The sequence below is a fragment of the Bos indicus x Bos taurus genome, chromosome 19, assembly GCF_003369695.1.
Source record: "Bos indicus x Bos taurus breed Angus x Brahman F1 hybrid chromosome 19, Bos_hybrid_MaternalHap_v2.0, whole genome shotgun sequence".
NCBI lineage: Eukaryota > Metazoa > Chordata > Mammalia > Artiodactyla > Bovidae > Bos > Bos indicus x Bos taurus.
In genome coordinates this window covers 52,199,759-52,220,517 of record NC_040094.1, presented here as the reverse complement: position 1 = coordinate 52,220,517, position 20,759 = coordinate 52,199,759, and the positions used below count along the sequence as shown (strand labels likewise).

Below are 20,759 nucleotides of genomic sequence, written 5' to 3'. Positions count from 1 at the left end.
TGCGCGCGTCTGAGAGGCAGGCGGAAGCGGAAGTCGGGGGCGCGCCGGCCAGCAGTGGGGATCGCCGCGGCGTTTGGTTGGGGTCCCGGGTCGCCATGGGGCGTGGCAGTGGCACCTTCGAGCGTCTCCTAGGTAACGCTGCCCCCGCTCCCCGGTGGGAAAGACCCCCGCCCCCAGTGCTCCCGGGCGACCGCCGCGCGACTCGGGCCCGGGGCGGGCGCGCAGACGACGTAAGGCCCGGCTGTCCTGGGCGCAGGGCCTGGCGCCGACCGATTGGGTGAAGGTCCGCGCAGGAGACCGGCCAGGAGCTTGGGGAAGTTAACTACCAGCGTCTGGCCAAGCGGGCCTCACGTCCTGAGTCAGGAGAATGGATGACTCAGTGAAATAGTAAAGTCTCAGTAGACCCTCTCTCCCCGCCAAAAACCTAGGTTGCCTGGAATTTGGGGATTCTGACACATACGTGGGCCCCAAGGGTGGAGCCAGCAGTGTCTTCCCTGGGACCTGCCAGCTCTTCGGAGCGCTGCTTCCCCAGGGATCCAGACCCGCGCCGTATGTCCCCACTGGGCTCCGGGAAGAAGCGCCGGGGCTAAGAAGGCGTTTCCTCTGTTGGGGTGGATAGTTGATCTTTCTGAACCTCCTGGAAGTCACAGGTTTTAGGAAGGAAAATCAATGTTTATGGACAAGCTCACTCTCCTTCAGGAAACTGTTCTGTGTTTTGGACAGGCGCTCTGGGTAGTCGAATGGTCAGCCTGAACCTGGCCTCCTTTTTCCTCACATGCGATTTCGGAGGGACCTCAGATGAGGTTCATTGAATTATCTGGGCTGAGAAACTCAGCTCATGAGATGGTTCAGCCCTTCAGTGATCAATCCAGGAGTCACTATCAGATCCTTTTTGATCTTCTGCACGACTCCAGGGACCATGGTCCTGACTGAACTGGGAGAGCAGCCCCTGAGCCACTCATCTGTGTGTCTGAGGCCATAGTGATGTAGACTAGAGGTGGTCGTTGGAGAATCCTCCTTGGCAGGTCAACCCTGTCTGCACTCCACAAAACACTTGAGGCAGAGGACCGGGGTCTCTGTCGTTGGAGAATCCTTCTTGGCAGATCAGCCCCGTCTGCATTCCACAGAACACTTGAGGCAGAGGACCAGGGTTTCTGCTGTATGTCTCTCCAGCAGTGCCACAGCTGAGAGCTAAACAACTTCTGAAAACAAGGGACTATGAGGGATGAGACAGCAGAGCTTAGGGTTGAATTCTCGCTCCACCCCAGCAACCTGTGTGATTTCAGGCCCAGTGACTTTACCTCTCTTCACTTCTCACCTAGTTTCTTTGTCCACAGAGAAGGTGGAAATATCCCCTAATTCTTAAGGTTTGTTTGAGAGTTGAGTGAGTTCGCGTAAAGTGTTTGGAACAGCACTTGTGTGTAAAAAGCCCACATTGTCTTTCAGGAAGGACAGTGCTTTCCACCATTATTGTCAGGTGTCAGGAGGATGGTCACGCAGTTTTCCGTTTGGTCCAGATGTCTAAAATAAAATGGGAAGGAGGCAGTTCCTCCTGCCTGTTGCTGAGCTGGGGATCCAGCTAGGGGATCACCCAGCAGGATGAGCCCCTGTAATGGTGCGTTTCTGCCTTAGACAAAGCGACCAGCCAGCTTCTTCTGGAGACTGACTGGGAGTCCATCCTCCAGATCTGTGACCTGATCCGCCAGGGGGACACGCAGTAAGTGCACCCTCGGGAGCAGAGGGTTGGCCACACTGTGGACTGGGGTTGCTTTGTGCCCACTCATCTTCCAAGATCCTGCCCTGATGAAAGCTGAGCATGTTAGGCCCCCATGGAGTATTGTGCGGTCTGTGTGCTATGGCTCTTGAGATCTCAGGACAGTTAAAGGACTTTTTCTGTACTGTTGGGGAGTGCATGGTTACCTGGACGTTTGCCTAGGGGGTCTCAAGGACCAGATGGCCAATGGGCTTTTCCTCAGTCTTAGAAGCTGTTTTCTTCTTCTTTTTTTTTTCTGTTTGCTTTTACAAATGCCTTTTTTTCTGTCAGGGCAAAATATGCAGTGAGTTCCATCAAGAAGAAAGTTAATGATAAGAATCCCCACGTGGCCTTGTACGCCCTAGAGGTAATCAGACCCTGTACTCCAGTCAGCCCTGGTCGGGGTGGCAGCGATGGGCGCACTGCCAACAGTGGCGGCACCAGGGACAGAGGGCTGGGCTGGGCTGGGAGCAGTGCTTCTGCTCTTCCACCTGAGGCTGACACGTGTAGCCCCTGAGGTTGACTCCAGTGTCTGTCCTTGGTGATAAAACATGGAGTTAAAAGGAGCAGGTGTAGCCCTGGCTGCTGCTTGCCTTGGAGACTGCTCTGTGGGCTTTCCTATCCAGCTGGGTGGTCTGAGGGCCGTGTTGAGGCCCACCTTGTGGGGAAGGTGGACCTGTCCAGGACGGGGAGTTCCTGCCCTGACCTGCAGCTTAAGTCTTCCCCTCGCTGGGATCTGCAGGTCATGGAGTCTGTGGTGAAGAATTGCGGCCAGACAGTCCATGATGAGGTGGCAAACAAGCAGACCATGGAGGAGCTGAAGGATCTGCTGAAGGTGGGTGCTCTTCAGGGAGCAGAGAGGCCTGTGTGGGGGAGCACCACCCCAGGGGCTTCTTGGGGCTTTGCTGGCACCTGTGTCAGAAACAGTGCCGAGGGCTGGAGGGCAAGTGTTTGTGATCCCTGCCTGGAGAGATCAGGCCTTCCCAGAAGCTAGGCAGGGCTGCATCTGGGAGTACGGAGAAGACCCCGCTCCTGCAAGGTGAGGAAAACTTCCTGGGGGGCAGGAGCTGAGTCTGAAGGGTAGGGGATGCTCACTGAGTAGCAGAGAAGGTGGGGAGGAACAGTGTGCGTGTGGCCATGGCAGAGCATGTGAGTGGAGACCTGGGGTCCCCAAAAGACTTGCATAGAGCAGGGAGGCACGTGAGTTTGATGTGTTTGTGGAGGCAGAGCTGGGGAACGCAACAGAGAAGGGATGCCAGAACCTGCCCCCCACCCCACCCGCCAAGGCAGAGGAGGAAAAAGTCCTCCAGGGCCTCAAGGGGTCATCCGGGCAGGGCAGGTTTGCTGCCCACCTGTAGGGATTGTGATGTGGGCAGTGACACCAGGAGGTTGTATGATGTAGAGTGGGGTGGTGCAGCCATTCTTGGAGGTGAAGGGCGTCCCGTAGAGCTGAGGCCGCCCTAGGTGGCAACCTAGGAGCACAGCTCTGGCACCAACTCCACCACAACTGACCTGGGCCTGTTGGGTGCCTGTGGGCCTCGCAGCCTGGAGCCCATCTGAGGCTGAGCTGACAGCAGGACTTTTTCAAAGCCCTGACTGGAGGCCTGGCCAGCCCCTCCTCTGTCCTGGATGACAGAGGAAGAATTAGAACCTGTCCTCCTTGTATGGGCATGATCGTGTCCTGTTCACACGGCACGGGGTCTGAGTCCTTGGAGGGCCGGGGCTACCTGGAGAGGGGTTCACTGACTGGACCCAGGTTATAAAAAAGAGCAGGAACTCTGGCATGTGAGCTGTGGTGGGTGTCTCCTCGAAGCAACTTTCTTGACCCACTGTCCTGAGCATTGTGTGTGTATGTCATCGAGAGAGCTTTAGAAGTGGGATTGGTTGTGCTTTAATCTGCTGGAGGTGGTGGCCTTGTATGTAGGGAACTTTCTGGAGCCATTCATCCCACCTGTCTGGGCTGCCTGTGACTGGAAGGAGGCAGCTGGCTGACCGTGCGTCTGCACCCTCAGCCCAGGCTCGGTTGGCTCTGCCTGTTGCTGGCTGGCCTTAGCCAGCCCCACAGTGGGTCACAGGCTGAGGGGCTCCCTAGGTAGTCAGGGTCCTGTAGGGCACAGGGGTAAGGTGGGCAGAGACAGGTGGTGATGAGACAGTAGGGGTGGGAGAGCCTTCACTTGAGGGATTCCCCAGGTTCTCCCAGGCGTTTAGAGACCAGTGCAGGCCCTTAGTCGACAGACAGGGGGAATGGATTTGTCTTTGGGGATGGGGTTCCTGGAGGAGGCCTGGATCTGGGGAGTGGCTCCCTACATGGCCCCGTCTCCAGCTGGGGTCTGCCAGTTGCTTCCTTGTTCTGAGATATCTCTTTGGGACCTCCATGTCCTCATCTTCCTTCTTCCCTTGCCTACAGAGGCAGGTGGAAGTAAACGTCCGGAACAAGATCCTGTATCTGATTCAGGCCTGGGCACACGCCTTCCGGAACGAGCCCAAGTACAAGGTGGTCCAGGACACATACCAGATCATGAAGGTGGAAGGTGAGTCGGGGGTGGGGGCGAGAGGGTCCGGTCCTGGGCTTGGGACGCACCATCAGGAGTTGAGGGGCTGCCCTGCACCAGGTGGGCCCAAGGGAGGCTGTGCTGGGGGCGGCACTGTGCTCTGAGCACAGTGGACTTGGGGAGTCTTACGCGGGGCTGTGGCAGCTGAGGCAGGCTTCTTCAGGCCCAGTGCGTGTTCCTCCCTGTTGTTGTACCTGTGGAGAGATGTTCGGGTTCTGGCAAGGAGAGCGGTGGATTCAGGCCGTGTTTGGAAGATTTCCTGGTGCTCCCACCAGGTGTGGATGAGAGGGCAGGCTGGGTCCTCTCCCACCTCTGCCGCACAGCTGGGCCAGGTCTTCTGACCCCAAGATGAGCCACGGAGTGGGAGCAAGGGCACTGCCTGTTGGTTGCAGGGTGAGCAGGACTGCTGACACTGTGTGATGAAGGACCCATCCAGGTCAATAAGCTGGTCTCAGACTCTCAATTCCTGAACTTCAGACATGAGAGAGAACATCCAGAGTTTATGGAGGGAATTTCCAGGCAGTCCACTGGTTAAGATTCTGGATTTTCACTGTCAGGGACCCAGATTTGATCTCTGGATGGGGAACTAAATCCCACAAGTCACACAGCATGGCCAAAAAAAAAAAAACCCAACCAAAAACAAAGACTTATGGGATTTCAACGGGTCCATGGCTCAAAAAAAAAAAGCTCTGGTTTAAAAGCTCTGAGAATTGTGGTTGGCTGGAATGCAGGCCAGGAGCCAGATGGGAGGCCCAGGAAAGACCCGCGAGGCCTTGATGTGGTGGGAGCAAGGCTTGGCTCTGTGTGTGGTCCCTAGGACTCAGCGGCCGTGCGGAGCCACCCCAGCTGTGGGGCAGGCTGGCTGAGCTGCGCCCCTAGACGCCCTTGTGCAGTGTGAGGTCACTGTGCCTGCTGCCTCAGGCTCTGGGCCTCTTCTGTCTGCTCGGGGAGGAGCAGACGCCAAGGACTGGGATGTGATCGCTGGAGGCCTCAGGGCTGATGGGTAAGGACAGGTGAGGCTGGGGGCCTCACACACCAGGGCAGCATTCAGTGGTAACAGGGGCCTCCTTTTTCCAGGACACGTCTTCCCAGAGTTCAAGGAAAGCGATGCCATGTTTGCTGCGGAGAGAGTGAGTTCACAGGGTGCTGGGTCCAGGAGTTAGGCTGCTTGCAGGAGGCAGAAGGGAGACCCTGGGATCTGGGCTTGTTGGGAGCAGGAGAGCTGCTAATTGATCTCAACGTGAGAATGCCCTTTGAGTAGAATATGCAGCTTTGTCTGCAGGTTGAGAAAGGAACCTGGTTGAAGGTGCCTTAGGGCTGTGGTTCCCAGTTAAATACTTCCATGTCCCTGAAGCTGTGGGAAGTCTTGCAGTCTTTAGAAAGAAAAGAGGACCATTTTGGAGGGAGGTCTTCCTCGAGTCACGTCTGCAGTGGGTTGGCCGCAGCCCCCTGCAGCCCCTGCACCCCTTGTGGAAAGCGGGGTGGCCAGGGAGGGCCAGGGCGTGTGACCTGACTCTGCCCGTCCCCAGGCCCCTGACTGGGTGGATGCTGAGGAGTGCCACCGGTGCCGGGTGCAGTTTGGGGTCATGACCCGCAAGGTGAGTGCGCCTGCCTCAGGGAGGGCCCCAGCTCCCCACCTGGCCAGGACAGACCCCAAGCCTCCCGCTGTTACCACAAGGCCACTGCGTGCACAGCAGGCCCTTTCACTCTGGACTGGGACCTGGCGGCGTGGGGAGTGAGGTCACCTGGGATCTGTGTCCAATGGTCAGTGCCCTCAGGCAAAGTTCAGGCAAGGCTGCACTCCTGGGGAACGCAAGCACCCCATGCCCAGGGGTTTGGGTCTGCATTGCCTCGGCCAGTAGCCCCCTCGCTGAGTCTCCTCAGCTGACTTGGCTTGTCTGGCTTGGACCTTCCCTCTGCTCACTGAAGCTGGGGCCTGGGACATCTGAGCAGACTCCTCAGACTCACTGTACAGCAAAACTCACTCATTAGGACAGCTTATGTGTTCTTGTGTGAACTTTTTTTGTCAGCGTGACTACTTTTCCTCAAAGTGGAGCCTATAACTGGGAGCTCGCGAGTGTGCCCTGTTCCCCAGGTCCTTTGTGGCCTCCCAAGCTCACCTTCTGCCCACCCCAGCCTGGGAGGCCCAGCCTGGCACTTCCTGCAGCGGGTGGTGCTGGGCAGAAGGTGGGAGTGAAGAGTGGCTGACCAGGCCTCCCTGACCACCCCGTGTCACAGCACCACTGCCGGGCGTGTGGCCAGATCTTCTGCGGCAAGTGCTCTTCCAAGTACTCCACCATCCCCAAGTTCGGCATTGAGAAGGAGGTGCGGGTGTGTGAGCCCTGCTTTGAGCAGCTCAACAAGTGAGTCCCTTGGGACACTGGAGCTAGGGTGGTGCCCGGCAGGGCCCCTAGGTCTGAGTCCTGCTGGCCAGTTGCTTGGGTTTGTTTATAAAGTGTTGGGAGAAGAGACACAGGAGTTGCCTGGAGACCCTCACCCCACGACAGTAAATTGCCTTTCTGCAGCCCCATTGACTCCATCTCTCTCTCTCTCACACACACACACCACCCCCACCCTCCCAGGCTTGTGTGCCCACACACACCTTGTATCCTGAACCAGTCAAGAGTGAGCCGCGGGCACCCTGTCCCTCTCCCCTCAACTCCCATGTGTGCTTCCCAAGGGGAACTTTTCCCACGAGACTGCTGGTAGCAGTCGAGTGGGGCATTTGGCATCAGTGCAGTTAGTCCCTGTTCAGGGTTCCCAAGTCCCAGTAACGTCCCATGGTGGTTCGGTCCTGTTAGGACCCAGCCGCCTCCTCAGCTCTCTAACCTGGTGAGTTTGAGCCTCTTTTTCTTTTGTGACAAGGACATCGCTGAGGGGCCTAGGCTGTTTGAGGCACATCTCTGGGTTTGGGTCCAGGGTTTCCTTGTGGTGACAGTCAGGCTCAGTGTGGCTGGCCCAGGAGCCCGTGTTGTCCATCTTCCCAGCATCAGGGATGGGATCTGATCTTTTGGGGAAGTGGTATCTGTAGGCTGCTGCATTGGGAGGTGTTTTCTTTGGAAAGCCGCAGCGTGGCGGGTGTTGGAGCCCCATTTCCAGGAAAGGAGCTGTCTTTTAGGCCAGTGACTTGCCCAGGGCCCTGCAGCCCAGAGGTGACAACTGGTTCATGGGTCCAGCTTTTCTCTGGAGTGTGGTCTGCGGAACTTCTGTCTTCCTTCCCTGAGGGTGTCAGAGGGGAGCCCCAGGCTGTTTGCAAGAACACATGGGGGTGGGATACAGCGCCTGGTGACACACGGCATCCTGTCTCCTCCAGGAAAGCGGAGGGAAAAGCGGCCTCGACGACGGAGCTGCCCCCGGAGTACCTGACCAGCCCGCTGTCTCAGCAGTCGCAGGTACTGCCCGGGCCTCTGGGGGCACCTTGACCCTTGGCCCCGCTAACTCTGCCCTGTCATCCTCAGCTGCCCCCTAAAAGGGATGAGACAGCCCTGCAGGAAGAGGAGGAGCTGCAGCTGGCCCTGGCCCTGTCTCAGTCGGAGGCCGAGGAGAAGGAACGGATGGTGAGCGGGGGCAGCCTTGCTGAGTCTGGGGGTGCCCGGGAAAGTGCGGCGTGCACCTCGGACACCTCCTCCTGGTCATCCTGCAGAGGCAGAAGTCGGCCTATACCGCGTACCCCAAGGCGGAACCCACGCCCGTGGCCTCCTCAGCACCCCCCGCCAGCAGCCTGTATTCTTCGCCTGTGGTGAGCCTGCCCTTCAGCTCAGCCCCAGCGGCTTGGACCCCCTTCCTATGGGATGGGGGGGGCAAGCGATTGTGCCTCAGCAGGGATGCTTGAGTCTCCTGGGCAGGGGCAGAGGCAGCCTGGTACCCACAGGTCTCGGCTCCCTGGTCAGGACCCCGGTGGAGCAGAGGACACTGCAAGGGCTGGAGGCCTCACTGTCGAGACCCCAGTGTCTTCCATACCCCCCAAGCGGGAGGAGCTGGGGACACCTTGGGTCAAAGTGCTCTGTTTTTCTAGCCTCCAGTGAGGCCGTCACAGGTCTGTTTGCTAGAGGTGGACCGAATTCTTTCTGTAAAAAGGAGGAAGGTGGCAGGTGGGGCAGAGGTTTAGAAAGTCATTTGCAAACCCTGCAGGGCACTGTGGGTGGAGCTGAGAGAAGCCCTGCCAGTTGCCCACCCAACCCTGTGGTCAGTGGGAGGGCTGGTGGGGCAGCACCCTGCATCCCATCTACAGTTACGGAGCCCCTTGGCGCTTGAACAGGCTTTGGCCAGTGTGCAGGGTCCACTCTCATGGCTATATCATCCAGGCCACTCCTCTGGCCTGTGGCCTCTCACATCCACCATGTCTCCCCAGAACTCGTCGGCGCCTCTGGCTGAGGACATCGATCCTGAGGTGAGGATACCCCAAGTGTGGTGCTTTCCCCTCGCTGCTTCCTGGCCGTTGGGAGTGACCCCCTCTTGCCTGTGCAGCTTGCGCGGTACCTGAACCGGAACTACTGGGAGAAGAAGCAGGAGGAGGCTCGGAAGAGCCCCACGCCGTCCGCGCCGGTGCCTCTGACAGAGCCCACGGCCCAGCCTGGGGAGGGACACGCAATCCCTGCCAACGTGGAGGTAAGGGGCCACTCTCAGGCTTCAGACTGTGGTCCCTTGGGAGAGGGACACCAGGATAGGCAGAAATGGAGTCTCACTGTCTGGTCTCTTCCAGACTTCCCTCCCAGAGACAGACCCTCAGGCCGTAACTGCAGCCGGAGCTGCCTTTAGTGAGGTAAGCCATGACTCCCTTCTCAGGCTGGGGGCAGACTTGGCCTCCCGGAGTGCAGAGCGCCAGGCTCACAGCGGCCCCCCAGAGGTGGGCTCTTGCCACTTACAGCTCTCCAGTGAACGCCTCTGGGTTGGCCGCAGGCTCTGCTCAGCGCCTTGCTGTCTACCCCGAACAGGCTGGAATATTCTGGGGCTCTGCACTTTGGTGCCCAGTGGAGTAAGAGGCCAGGGCCAGGACAGCTTCGTCTCGGCCACGCTGTGCCTGTGGGCAAAAGCCGAGCCTCCCTGGGCCTCCGTTTCCTCCCTTGTGAACCGGGTGCTGGGGGCGCCTCTCGCAGACCCCCCAGGAGGACCCAGTCAGTCCTGCAGCAAGCTCAGAGCTTAGCACCTGGCTCAGCCGGACAGAGGGATCCTGTCCCCACTCGGGCTGGGGGTGTGGGAGGTGCTCAGGCAGACTCCTGTGCCCCGGCAGCAGTACCAGAATGGGGAGTCCGAGGAGAGCCACGCACAGTTCCTGAAGGCCCTCCAGAATGCCGTCACCACCTTCGTCAACCGCATGAAGAGCAACCACGTGCGGGGCCGCAGCATCACCAACGACTCGGCCGTGCTGTCCCTCTTCCAGTCCATCAACACCATGCACCCCCAGCTGCTGGAGCTGCTCAACCAGCTGGATGAGCGCAGGTGTACGTGCACCCTCCCAGGTGTCCCTCCAGGCCTCGGGGGCTCCCATCGGGCCTGCCACACCCGCTAGGGGCAGTGGGTACCTTCTGGGCCAGGCATTATTGCGCCTGGGGTGGTGTGGGCAGGGCTGCCGCGAGGGACCTTGGGCTCTGCATGAGGGAGTCCCAGTGGCAGATGTCCCACTGAGCACAGTGAGCTGGCGGGAGTGTGTATGTGTACGTATGTGTTCCCACACATGTGCATGTGCGTCCACCTGCCCTGGAGCCCCTATGCCAGCTGCACCCTGTAGACAGGTGCTCAGCTGGGCCCTGCCATTTCCCAAGCCAGGCTGGGCAGCAGTGCCCACTGCTGGGCAGCTTGTGTTCCAGCCAATACCAAGGCCCCCAGCTTGCCCCCTCCCCACAGTATACTACGAGGGACTGCAGGACAAGCTGGCACAGATCCGTGATGCCCGGGGGGCACTCAGCGCCCTGCGGGAGGAGCACCGGGAGAAGCTTCGCCGCGCAGCTGAGGAGGCTGAGCGCCAGCGCCAGATCCAGCTGGCCCAGAAGCTGGAGATCATGCGGCAGAAGAAGCAGGTGCGGCGGTGGCGGCCTGCCCAGCCGTAGGGTGTGGGGCCAGAGCCGGCCCTGACGCCTGCCTCGTGGTCCACAGGAGTACTTAGAGGTGCAGCGGCAGCTGGCCATCCAGCGCCTGCAGGAGCAGGAGAAGGAGCGGCAGATGCGCCTGGAGCAGCAGAAGCAGACCATCCAGATGCGGGCCCAGATGCCCGCTTTCTCCCTGCCCTACGCCCAGGCACGTGCCAACCACACACCCCGGTCCCTCGGGGCACCCTGGTGACGGACAAGGGCCCTGAAAGTGGTCTCTCTGTCTCCAGCTCCAGGCCATGCCTGCAGCAGGGGGCGTGCTGTACCAGCCTTCCGGCCCGGCGAGCTTCGCGGGCACCTTCAGCCCGGCCGGCTCGGTGGAGGGCTCGCCCATGCACACCATGTACATGAGTCAGCCGGCCCCGGCTGCCAGCGGCCCCTACCCCAGCATGCCAGCAGCCGCAGCAGGTAACAGAGTGGGGTGGGGCAGGAGGGTGGGGGGCCAACAGCCAAGACGAACCCCAGACCGCTACCCTTTCCTTCTTTTGTTGTGTTGGTGTGATCGCAAACTTACAGAACAGTCGGCAGAGCAGTACACAGTGTTTTTCAGATTCACACTCTCTCCCCACACTCAGCCACACTCACTCTCTTCTGACCCAATTTAGGGGGAGTGGCGGGTGTGACACCCTTCACTACTAGAGGCCTCTACGTTTGCTAGATCAGGATGCTCTGCAGGGCCTGGGCACAGGTGCCAGACAAGGAGCCCAGAGGCCCTGGTGTGACTGCATCTGCGGCTGGCTCGCGCTCACACGGCCCCAGGGCCTCACCTGTGCCAACAGGAAACCCGGCCCCTGTTTAGCTGTCCTCCCTCTTAGAACGTTCTGTGGGCTTCTCTGACACTGACTTCCCAAAGACCGCTGGCCTGTCGTCTTGCAGACCATTTGGGCTGTGACTGGTCTTCTGAGAGTGTGACATTCTGTGGGTCCTTTCCTGTTTTTGTTGATTTCACTTACTATTCTTTTGTGAGAATGTGAAACACAAACTTATTTCTGTAAGTCACAAGGAAAAGGGAAACTCAAGCCCCTGTCCCTTGCCCCATCCTCAGAGTTCTGAGCTCTCTCCTCTGTCTGCAGACCCCAGCATGGTGAGCGCTTACATGTACCCAGCAGGGGCGGCTGGTGCACAGGCAGCCGCACAGGGCCCCGCAGGGCCCACCACCAGCCCAGCCTACTCATCATACCAGCCTACTCCCACGCAGGGCTATCAGGTAGGTGGGGAGGCCGCCCCTTCCCTACAAGGGCCCTAGGCCCAACTGTCTCCCATCGCCCTCTCTCCTCCACAGACCGTGGCCTCCCAGGCCCCACAGAGCCTCCCAGCCATCTCCCAGCCCCCGCAGTCTGGTACGATGGGCTACATGGGGAGCCAGTCAGTGTCCATGGGCTACCAGCCTTATAGCATGCAGGTGAGAGGCTGTCGGGGGGCCTCAGATGGGAGGAGCAGGGCCTTTTGGGGTGGGAGCATGCTGGGCAGGCTCCATGCTCTGCTCACTGCCCCATGTCCCCTCCACTGCCTCTCTGCTGGTTGGCATTGACCTGGTTACAGAGCTGCTTTCTTAGCATGGGGCTGTTTCATTGTCCACAGAATCTCATGCCGACCCTCCCCGGCCAAGACGCGCCTCTGCCGCCCCCACAGCAACCCTATATCTCAGGGCAGCAGCCCGTGTACCAGCAGGTGAGCCTCTCCTGGGACCACCGTGGGTCATGACGGGACAGGCTTCACTGTGGACCCCATCTGCAGTGGGGCTGCCCTGGGAAGTGCGGCTGGCGTGGGCCAGGATTGCTGCTCTTCAGGCAGGACCAGGACAGGCACATAGCAATAGCTGTTGGGTGTCAAAACCATATGTTTACTTAAAAGCCCGAGGCCCCATCTACTCAGCTCCAGAGACATGAATCCGGAATGCCTGGGGAGTGGGCTCTGCTGGGGACAGGAAGAGGACAGGGAATCTGTGATGACTGGAGGAAGGGAAGGAGTCAGGAGCATGGGCTTGAGGGGCCTAAATACTGGGCCAGGCTGGTTTGTGGAGTGTTTTGGAGAGGAGCTGGTAGAGGATGGGGAGGCTGGGGCCTGAAGAGGGAAGTCAGACCACTGGCCTGTGTGTCCTCCCACAGATGGCGCCCTCCAGCGGCCCTCCTCAGCAGCAGCCCCCAGTGGCCCAGCAGCCCCCAGCACAGGGCCCGCCAGCACAGGGCAGTGAAGCCCAGCTCATCTCGTTTGACTGACCCCGGCTGGGAGCTCCCCATCGAGAGTAACACTACGGTTCTCCAAAACTGCCGCCTCCATCTCTAACTAGCGTGGTCCTCCTGCCTCGCGCTCTACCCTCTGCGTGGGCGGGGTGGCCCTTCACTCCGGCCCTCCTCCGTCTGTGTCCTTGCCTGCCAGCTCCTGGTTCGCCTAGGCCCCATCCTTGTCTCTGGCTCCTTAAGTTCATGTCTGACTCCTTTCCCCAGGGCTGGGCCTCGGGGAGGAGGGTGGAAGGGAAGGACCTTCCCTGAGAGGAAGCCCCCAGCCTAGTTATGTCGGGTTCTGTGAGGGCTGGCCAGAGTGGGGTCTCTGCCCCGCACAGCTCATGCCCTCCCATCCCCACCCGGGAGACCTTGAGGCCATGGTCTGTGACTAGTGTGAGTGCTCCCCAGAGTTCTCCAGCATGGCCCCCCAGGCTGTCAGCAGGGATGCTCCTGGCCCTCACAGGAAGGGTGGGGCCTGTCTCCAGCTTCTCTGCTTCTGAGCTGCCATCTTATCCAGTGCCCTGAGTAGATGGAATGGAACAGCGATAATAAAAATGTCTTTCAACAAGTATCAGGGTGTCTGCTCAGAGGGAAAGTGCTGGGCAGCTGTTTCAGTTCTGGGTGGGTGTGTGGGTGCCTCCTCACAGGCCAGCTGCCCCTCGCCCCAGGCCTAGCTCCACAGGAGTCTCAACTGGTGCACGCTACTTGGCCTTGAGATTGGTTGTCTTTCTCCCTGAGATTGAGCACCAAGGACCTGTGCCCTCTCCACCCAGCTGCCCTGACTCCTGGGAGAGGCGTGTGGGGCCTGGGCTCTAGTCTGAGTGCACTGTCAGAATTGTAGCCTAGAAGAAAATGTTCATGACAACATAGACTCACGGCATCTCACATCCAGGGTTCAGTACATTTCGTAAACTAAGTGTGCAGACCTCTTGGGTGACTCCCCTTGTTAGCTCTTCTATGAAGCAATGCAGTAGTTTAATGGGCTCAGAGCTCAGGTCAAAAGCCCGCCCAGGATCACAGAGATGCTGGGCAAAAGGAAGCCCAGCCTTCTTCGACCTAAAGTCAGGATTGTTATCCCTGGGCTCTTAGAAAATCACCTATGGTATCTAGGACAGAAGGAGAGCGGTATGTCCTCTGCTGCATTTAAGGAGCAAAGGCCCTAGGACCCGAAGGGCTGGGGATACCCCATGTGTCAGATATTTGGGAGCTGAACTAAGAGGCAAGAGTGCCGAGGATTCGGGCAGCTGGAGACAAGAGTCCAGGCTTACAAATTCTCCCAAGGACCCCATCCTCGACCCCTTCGGGCTCAATCTCAACCCTTGGCAGACGCTGCAAGCAGAGTTTATAGCTCGCTGCGGGTCTGGTTCAGGCGGAGAGTGGTGGCTTCGCTACTGCGGCTGCCAGGACGGAAGGACCAAATATGCTCCCGAGCTGGCCTGCAAGACATCCGTTTAGATACAGGAGACCGAGGAGAAAGCGGCCCAGAGGGCTGGGGAGCTCCCTCCCACCAGGTGACCACAGGCCACGGGCGGCTGGGCCCCCAGAACGGACTTTAGGAGGAAGGGCACTAGGGATGCCCGGGCGTGCCCTGCGGCAGCACAAACGTCATATGCCCGGACTCTGCTGCAGGTGTCACTGTGCCGTTCAACAGGGTCAGGTCCCTGCCCGTCGTCCCTAGTGTATCGAGGGCCCAGTCGGCTTCCCCGACTCGAACGAACCCTGGCGCCGGGTCTCAGCCTTCTCTCGGCTTCATTCGCCCCTCGGCGGGAAGGACCCAGGTCAGCCGCCGTCCGGACCCCCGCCCCCTCAACGAAGCTCTGCGCCTGCGCCGCTCGTTGTCTTTTGCGTAATCTCGCGGAGCGAGAGGAGACAAGTCGAGTTGAGGCTAGAGCGTCCTTCTCCAGCTTGTGTGCGCGACTGTCCTGCAGGCTAGAACGTACTACCCAACTCTATGCTCGGTAGTCTTGGCGGCTAGAGTGTCCTCCCCAGCTCGTGTGTCCTGTGACCCCGGCGGCTAGAGCGTCCCGCCTACTAGGATCCGCGTGTGACCTTCTCGCCTGTGGAGCGATGCTGCCGTCGGCCACAAGCCTCCTACGGGGGCCGTGTCTCGGGCTTCGAGCCGCTGCGCTTCGCCTCGTCAGGTACTGCGGACGGCTGAGGGCCGGGCAGGCTGGTAGGATGGGGCCCTTGGCCCGGCACTGAGGGTGCACGTTGGGGCGGCGCCCGCGGGCGGGGGGCTTCCCCCGACTCGGCGAGTCCCTACGTGGTTGGTAGGCACGGGGCCTCCACTTAACGATCCCCTAACCTCACGGGCCGCCGATAGTTCTGGAGTGGCCCCGGATGACCTTGGACCGGTCCGTGCTTTCCTCCTGGCCTCAGTTTCCCCTGCAGCACAGTGACGTGGTAGGACTCCCATGAGTTGATCTGGCGTTCTACAGCCAGGGACCGCAGGTTCTGAAAGTTTGCGCGGCAAAATGCATTCAGGTAATTGCTTTACGTCCATGGACTGGTAGAGTTCATCCAAACCGGAAACGTCGTCGGTAGCATGTCTGCAAACAGTTATGTGGGTTTCCAAGGCCCTTTGAAGAATATATAAAATGGCCGGGAAATCCCTTTTGTTATCCACGCGGTCCCTGGAGTCTGAGAACCTGGGTTAGGACGAAGGAGCTAGATCTGAGCTCATGGCACCTACCTGCCTGGCCCATGTCACCTGCCTGTGCTAGGCTGACAACTCTGTTCTAATGGGGTTCAGGCAACAGGTACCTCACGTCTGCGCTGTGCGGCTTATGAGATGCAGCAGCCATCGAAGGGGGGAGGCCCTCACTGGTGCCCCCCTGGATAACGCCCCCAAGGAGTACCCCCCCAAGATCCAGCAGCTGGTCCAGGACATTGCCAGCCTCACGCTGCTGGAGATCTCCGACCTCAACGAGCTCCTGAAGGTATCAGTGCTCAGGCTGGGCAGGGAGCTCTGGGGCCCCTTGCTGGGATATTTGGGAGTTTGGTAAATTATCCAAAGTGTGCTCCATAAATGCAAGGACCTTGCCAGGCGTGTTCCTGAGCATGTCTGGGTGTGACAACCAGCTCCTGAAACTACCCTTCTTTGTCCCTGCAGAAAACACTGAAGATCCAAGATGTCGGGTTGATGCCAATGGGTGGCATGGTGCCTGGGGCTGCCCCTGCCCCAACAGCCCCGGAGGTGAGCTCAGGCCGGGGCATAAAGCGGTGTTTCTCTGGTGTCCAGCTGATATTTTGCCTCACCTCACATGGCCAGGTTTCCCTCCTCATCCTTCATCTTGTTCCTGCATCAACCAGGCACAGCCTGCAGGCCTGTACACTTTCTGGCTGTGGGCACCCCTGCAGCCTCACTGGCATCTCCTCCCTGCCAAGACTGTGCAGGTTCCTGCCCATATGAAGACCATGTTTGTGGTGAAAGGTAACAGCCAAAGGCGAGGAAACAAGAAAAAAAGAATTTGTATCAAACAGAAAGGGAAAAGAGGAAGGAAGAAGCTCTTAAGGGAGGGAAAGGGTTACAGTTTCAAGAAAGGCTGCAGGGAAGGTGACTCTGAGGAAACACTTGAGCTAAGGATGAGAGTGAGGCAGAGGGATGGCAGGGCCTTATAAATCTCGGACTTATCCACAATGAGAAATAACATAATTATTGATATATGCATCTCCCAGCGTCAGAAATCATAAAGGTTTTGCCACATTTGCTTCACCTGTTCTTTGAAGCTTGAGACAGATTTCTGATGTCTTCTGCCTCGTGTGTCCCACCATCCATCTCTGAAAGCACCAGTGTTTCCTCACGTTACCAGGAGCTGTCTCAAGTGCAATTAGCAGGGTTTCCTACCCCAGCCTCTCCAAGTTTTGCTAATAGTTCCAGACTTTTTAAAATAGTTTTTTATTTATTAGTCTTAGTTGCGGCATGCAGGATCTTCTTTTCTGTTGTAGAGGCAGGAGGGCTTCGTTGCCCCAAGCCATGCGGGATCTTAGTTCCCTGACCAGGAATCAAACCCTTGTCCTCGGCATTGGAAGGCATATTCTTTAACCGCTGGACCACCAGGGAAGTTCCATTTCCAGACCCTTTTTTTTTTTTTTTTTTTAATTTAGTTTTGCTTTTGGTCGCACAGGGTCTTCGTTACTGCTTGCAGGCTTTCTCTAGTTGTGGAGAGCGAGGGTTCGTCTAGTTGTGGCGCACTGGCCTCTCGTTGCGGTCACTTCTCTCGTTGGTGGAGCATAGGCTCTAGACCGCGGGCTCAGTAGTTGTGGCGCATGGGCATAGTTATTCCAAAGCATGTGGAATCTTCCCTGACCAGGGATCAAACCCTGTGCCCTGCATTGGCAGGCGGATTTTTATCCACTGTAGCACCAGGAACATCCCAGACTTTAAAACAGTCAGTTTGCTGCTGCTGCTGCTGCTAAATCGCTTCAGTCGTGTCCGACTCTGTGCGACCCCAGAGACGGCAGCCCACCAGGCTCCCCCGTCCCTGGGATTCTCCAGGCAACAACACTGGAGTGGGTTGCCATTTCCTTCTCCAATGCCTGAAAGTGAAAAGTGAAAGTGAAGTCGCTCAGTTGTGTCCGACTCTTCGCAACCCCATGGACTGCAGCCCACCAGGCTCCTCCATCCATGGGATTTTCCAGGCAAGAGCACTGGAGTGGGGTGTCATTGCCTTCTCTGAAAACAGTCAGTTTACTCAAATCAAAAAATGAGGTCTCTGTGTTGCATTTGGTTGTTGGGTTTCTCAAGCTTCTTAAATCTGGGTGGCTGCCCTCAGCCCCCTTCCCCCAGCCATCACCTACTGAGGAAACCAGGTCAGGGGTCCCGTGGAGCGTCTCACATCCCACATGTGTCTGATAGTGCCACCAGCCTTGTCCACACTCGTCTTCACACCATGAACTGGAAGGTGACTATACAGGCTAAACACCTGGGGCAAGGAGAGAGAGAATTACTGTGTAACTTGTCTAAACTGGAGCGCTTTTAAGAATAAAGGGGGTGCTGTTAATAATTAGGCAGCAGACCCACAGTAGAACTGCCCCAGGCTGTGGGCCCATGTAGTCCCTGCTCTAGAGGTGCTGTGGCCTTCACCGCTGGAGCTCGGTCGTGCCCAGTTGTCCCATTATCAGTCACCTGGTGGAGCTGAAGCTGGTTGTACATTTGTCATCAGTATGTAACCTTGGGCTTGCACTGCTTTTCTGGAGTGTTATTTTATCTGCAGAGCGCTTATGGTGTCATTTTTCCTTGTCTCAAAAGTTACAATTTTTAAAGGACAAGGAAACGAGAGTGCTGGGTGGTGGGGGCAGAAGGTGGTTTTAGAGCAGCATCTGGAGAGATGGGTTGGATTGGAATGGATTAGCCAAGGAGAGCACCCAGTTTGGCAGCCTGAGCCCGCTTGGCTCACTCTGGCCTCCTGGCAAAATCGTAGGCTTTGTCAGGCAGCCTGCCTGGGTCTTGCCTTTGGGTTACAGGACAGGGTGGCCTGGGAATGAATCTGCTTGCTTCACCCCGTCCTTTCTCACCTTGCTCACCTTGCTCCCTCCCTCCCCCAGGCAGCAGAAGAAGACGTCCCCAAACAAAAAGAACGGACACATTTCACTGTCCGCCTGACAGAGGCAAAGCCCGTGGACAAGGTGAAGCTGATCAAGGAGATCAAGAACTATGTCCAGGGCATCAACCTCGTCCAGGTGAGGTTCCGTGTACCGCACAGCCCTCTCCCGCCGTCACTGACAGCTCTCTGGCTGGCCCAAGCCCAGATTGGGTTCTGACTTTACTCTCTGGCAGGCAAAGAAGCTGGTGGAATCCCTGCCTCAGGAAATCAAAGCCAACGTGGCCAAGGCCGAGGCCGAGAAGATCAAGGCGGCCCTGGAGGCAGTGGGCGGCACCGTGGTTCTGGAGTAGCTGCCCAGGAGACTGTGGACAGGGTTCCCGGGCCCTGAGTGGGGCTCTGCCTGCTTTGCGCCCAGCACCCAGGCTCAGTGGATAGAGCAGCCTTGGAGCAGAACTGGGCTGCACCACGAGGCCAACTCAGTTCTGGGACAGCCGGATGGACCTGCTGAGATGGGGAGGGAGGGGCAGCCACTGACTCTGCAGCCCCAGGGAGAAGGACTCTAGAACCTACCAGGAGTGTACACGCCCCCCCCGTGGCCGCTGGGAAAAATGCATTGTGCAGGCCCTGTGTGTGGAGTCGTGTGTGTCGGTTGGGCACCACGTGCAGCGGGCTGTCCTCCGAGATCCCAACGCATGCCTGTCCTGCTTGTGGGGGTGGCAACTCCTGCGTGGCTGGCACTAAATCTTCACCTGGGAGCTATGGGGGTGCCTTTGGAACTCCTTGTCTTTAAGTATTGGTGGTCTTTAACAGCAAATACAGACCTGGGCAGGTGAGAGTGAGGTCTGTACCATAGATGGGGCACAGAAGGCAGGAGGGTGTGCTTTGCAAGCTTATAGCAGTTGGGGGTCTGTCAGCTGCTCCCTTAGAGGGGCTCAAGGAGCTCTGTCATAGAGCCAGGGGTTTGGTAAGAAGAGGTGACCTGGTGCCAGAGTGACGTTTACAGGTGGCAGTGACCACCCAAGCTTGCAGGCTCTGCCTAGTGCTCTCTTTTTTCCAAGGACCCTTGGCTTCCTTCTGGGAAAGCGCTGTCACTGGCCCATGACAGGAGGCCCCTGGGGCTGAGGGTAGGCAGCTGCAGGGCTTTTTGAGTATCTACTCTGGGGAGGCCTACAGTTCTGTGACTCGTGGGGACCCACCCCATCTAGCCTGGGTCTTCAGGTCCCACCTGGAGTTCCCTCCCTTGGTTTGTGGGACCAGAAGGGGACACTCGGTCTGGGAGTGCTACCCTCTGGGTGAGATGGCTCAGGATAGGCCCAGGAGCTGCCAGGCTCCCAGATGGACGTGCCTAGCAACCCCCACACCACCTAGGGGTCCTCCACAAGGACATGCTTCCAGCTGGCTGTCATTGCAGGAAGAATCCCAGGAGAGGGGAGGCGGCCCCCTGACTGGAGAGCCCCACTAGCCAAGCCTGGGGCCCGTGAAGTTAACGATTGGCCGGCACCAGATCTCTGGGTGTGCCTTCACTTAGCAGAGGGGACAGCTGGCTACCTGGGGCTAAGTGTGGGCTGCTGATCTGCTGCCTTTTCCTAGGGGCAGGGAGTGGTCCAGGCTCAGGGACACCCCTCACCCCAGGCCTGTGTGGTCACACCCCACCTCCTGGCCTGTGGGTGACCTTTAAAGGCCGCTTATCCTCTGAGCGCCTTCATCTTTTTCCAGGGCAGCTAGGGTGATGACATGGGCTCCCTTCACCCCACCCACCAAGGAGGGGTCACTTTGTTCATGGTAGTACTGCTAAAGGTGTCTACCTGCGGGACCATCAAGCCCAACTCCTCCCGCATTGCTTACGACAGACAGGATGCTGCCATGGTGCCCCCACCTGACCGAAAAGCCCTGTCTGAAGCCGCTGAAGATCCTTGGCCTCCCCTTCCCAGGCAGCCCCCTGGCCCAGGCCTCTCGACCCTTCCAGCAGCCCCTGACCTGCTCCAGCCTGTGGTAGCTCTAAGGTGTCTCAGACCTGGAAATAGGTTGGGTGTGCCACTGGGGATCACCCTGGGTCCCTGAAGCCCACTTAGCCCTTAGGCCTGGTGTTGGGAGGTGGGTCTGCTGGGCATCCCGAGTTGCCCTGCTGGCACCCACAGAATTTAGAAGATCCCTTCAGAGCCTTGTAGGAGTTGGCCTTCGTGCAGACTCATGAGATGATCACAGAGGACACAGCAGTGGGAGAACCAGAGCTGGCCATGTGCTCACCCCATAGACACCCCCCACCTCCTCCTCCCTGCCAATTCCAGGGACCCTGACATATGCCAGGCCACCCACATGGCTGCATCCTCCCTGTCCGGAAACTAAGAGGAAATGTAAATGCTGTAGCACAGACACCAGATCCCAAAACAGGCCTGGCCTGGCAGCCTGGCCAAGCCGTTGCCCAAAGTCCCCATCCCTTCGGATTTATGCACAAGTGTTTGGGATCCTTTTGAAAATTTGGGATCTTTTTGAGTTCCTTTGCAAAATCCAGCTTTTTCTAAAAAGGGTGCCCCTTTCTTGGGGCATTTCTGTTTTTCCCAGGATTTCTCCCATACTTCCAACTGCCTTTTCAGCAC

The 20,759-nt window shown here is 58.3% G+C and overlaps 2 protein-coding genes across 4 annotated transcripts; both read left to right on the top strand.

Annotated features, from left to right (window-relative positions):
- The first annotated feature begins 6 nt into the window (after positions 1-6).
- On the top strand, positions 7-13,187 carry HGS (hepatocyte growth factor-regulated tyrosine kinase substrate). 3 transcript variants are annotated; one of them, XM_027517948.1, is made up of 22 exons: positions 7-132; positions 1,633-1,717; positions 2,045-2,120; positions 2,496-2,588; positions 4,161-4,284; positions 5,383-5,435; positions 5,835-5,903; positions 6,544-6,668; positions 7,619-7,697; positions 7,764-7,862; positions 7,949-8,044; positions 8,657-8,695; positions 8,773-8,913; positions 9,008-9,067; positions 9,536-9,746; positions 10,150-10,322; positions 10,399-10,539; positions 10,622-10,799; positions 11,465-11,598; positions 11,674-11,793; positions 11,973-12,062; positions 12,500-13,187. In XM_027517948.1, the coding sequence occupies exons 1-22, from the start codon at positions 96-98 to the stop codon at positions 12,608-12,610; spliced, it is 2,334 nt and encodes a 777-aa protein (XP_027373749.1). In that variant the 5' UTR covers positions 7-95; the 3' UTR covers positions 12,611-13,187. The 3 variants fall into 3 exon arrangements, with proteins under 3 accessions (XP_027373749.1, XP_027373750.1, XP_027373751.1); XM_027517949.1 differs by having other exon boundaries at positions 9-132; positions 9,539-9,746; XM_027517950.1 differs by having other exon boundaries at positions 9-132; positions 11,689-11,793.
- Positions 13,188-14,589: 1,402 nt separating this feature from the next.
- MRPL12 (mitochondrial ribosomal protein L12) lies at positions 14,590-18,917 on the top strand. Its single transcript, XM_027517965.1, has 5 exons — positions 14,590-14,757; positions 15,369-15,555; positions 15,729-15,812; positions 18,164-18,298; positions 18,396-18,917. The coding sequence occupies exons 1-5, from the start codon at positions 14,684-14,686 to the stop codon at positions 18,510-18,512; spliced, it is 597 nt and encodes a 198-aa protein (XP_027373766.1). The 5' UTR covers positions 14,590-14,683; the 3' UTR covers positions 18,513-18,917.
- Positions 18,918-20,759: the final 1,842 nt, after the last annotated feature.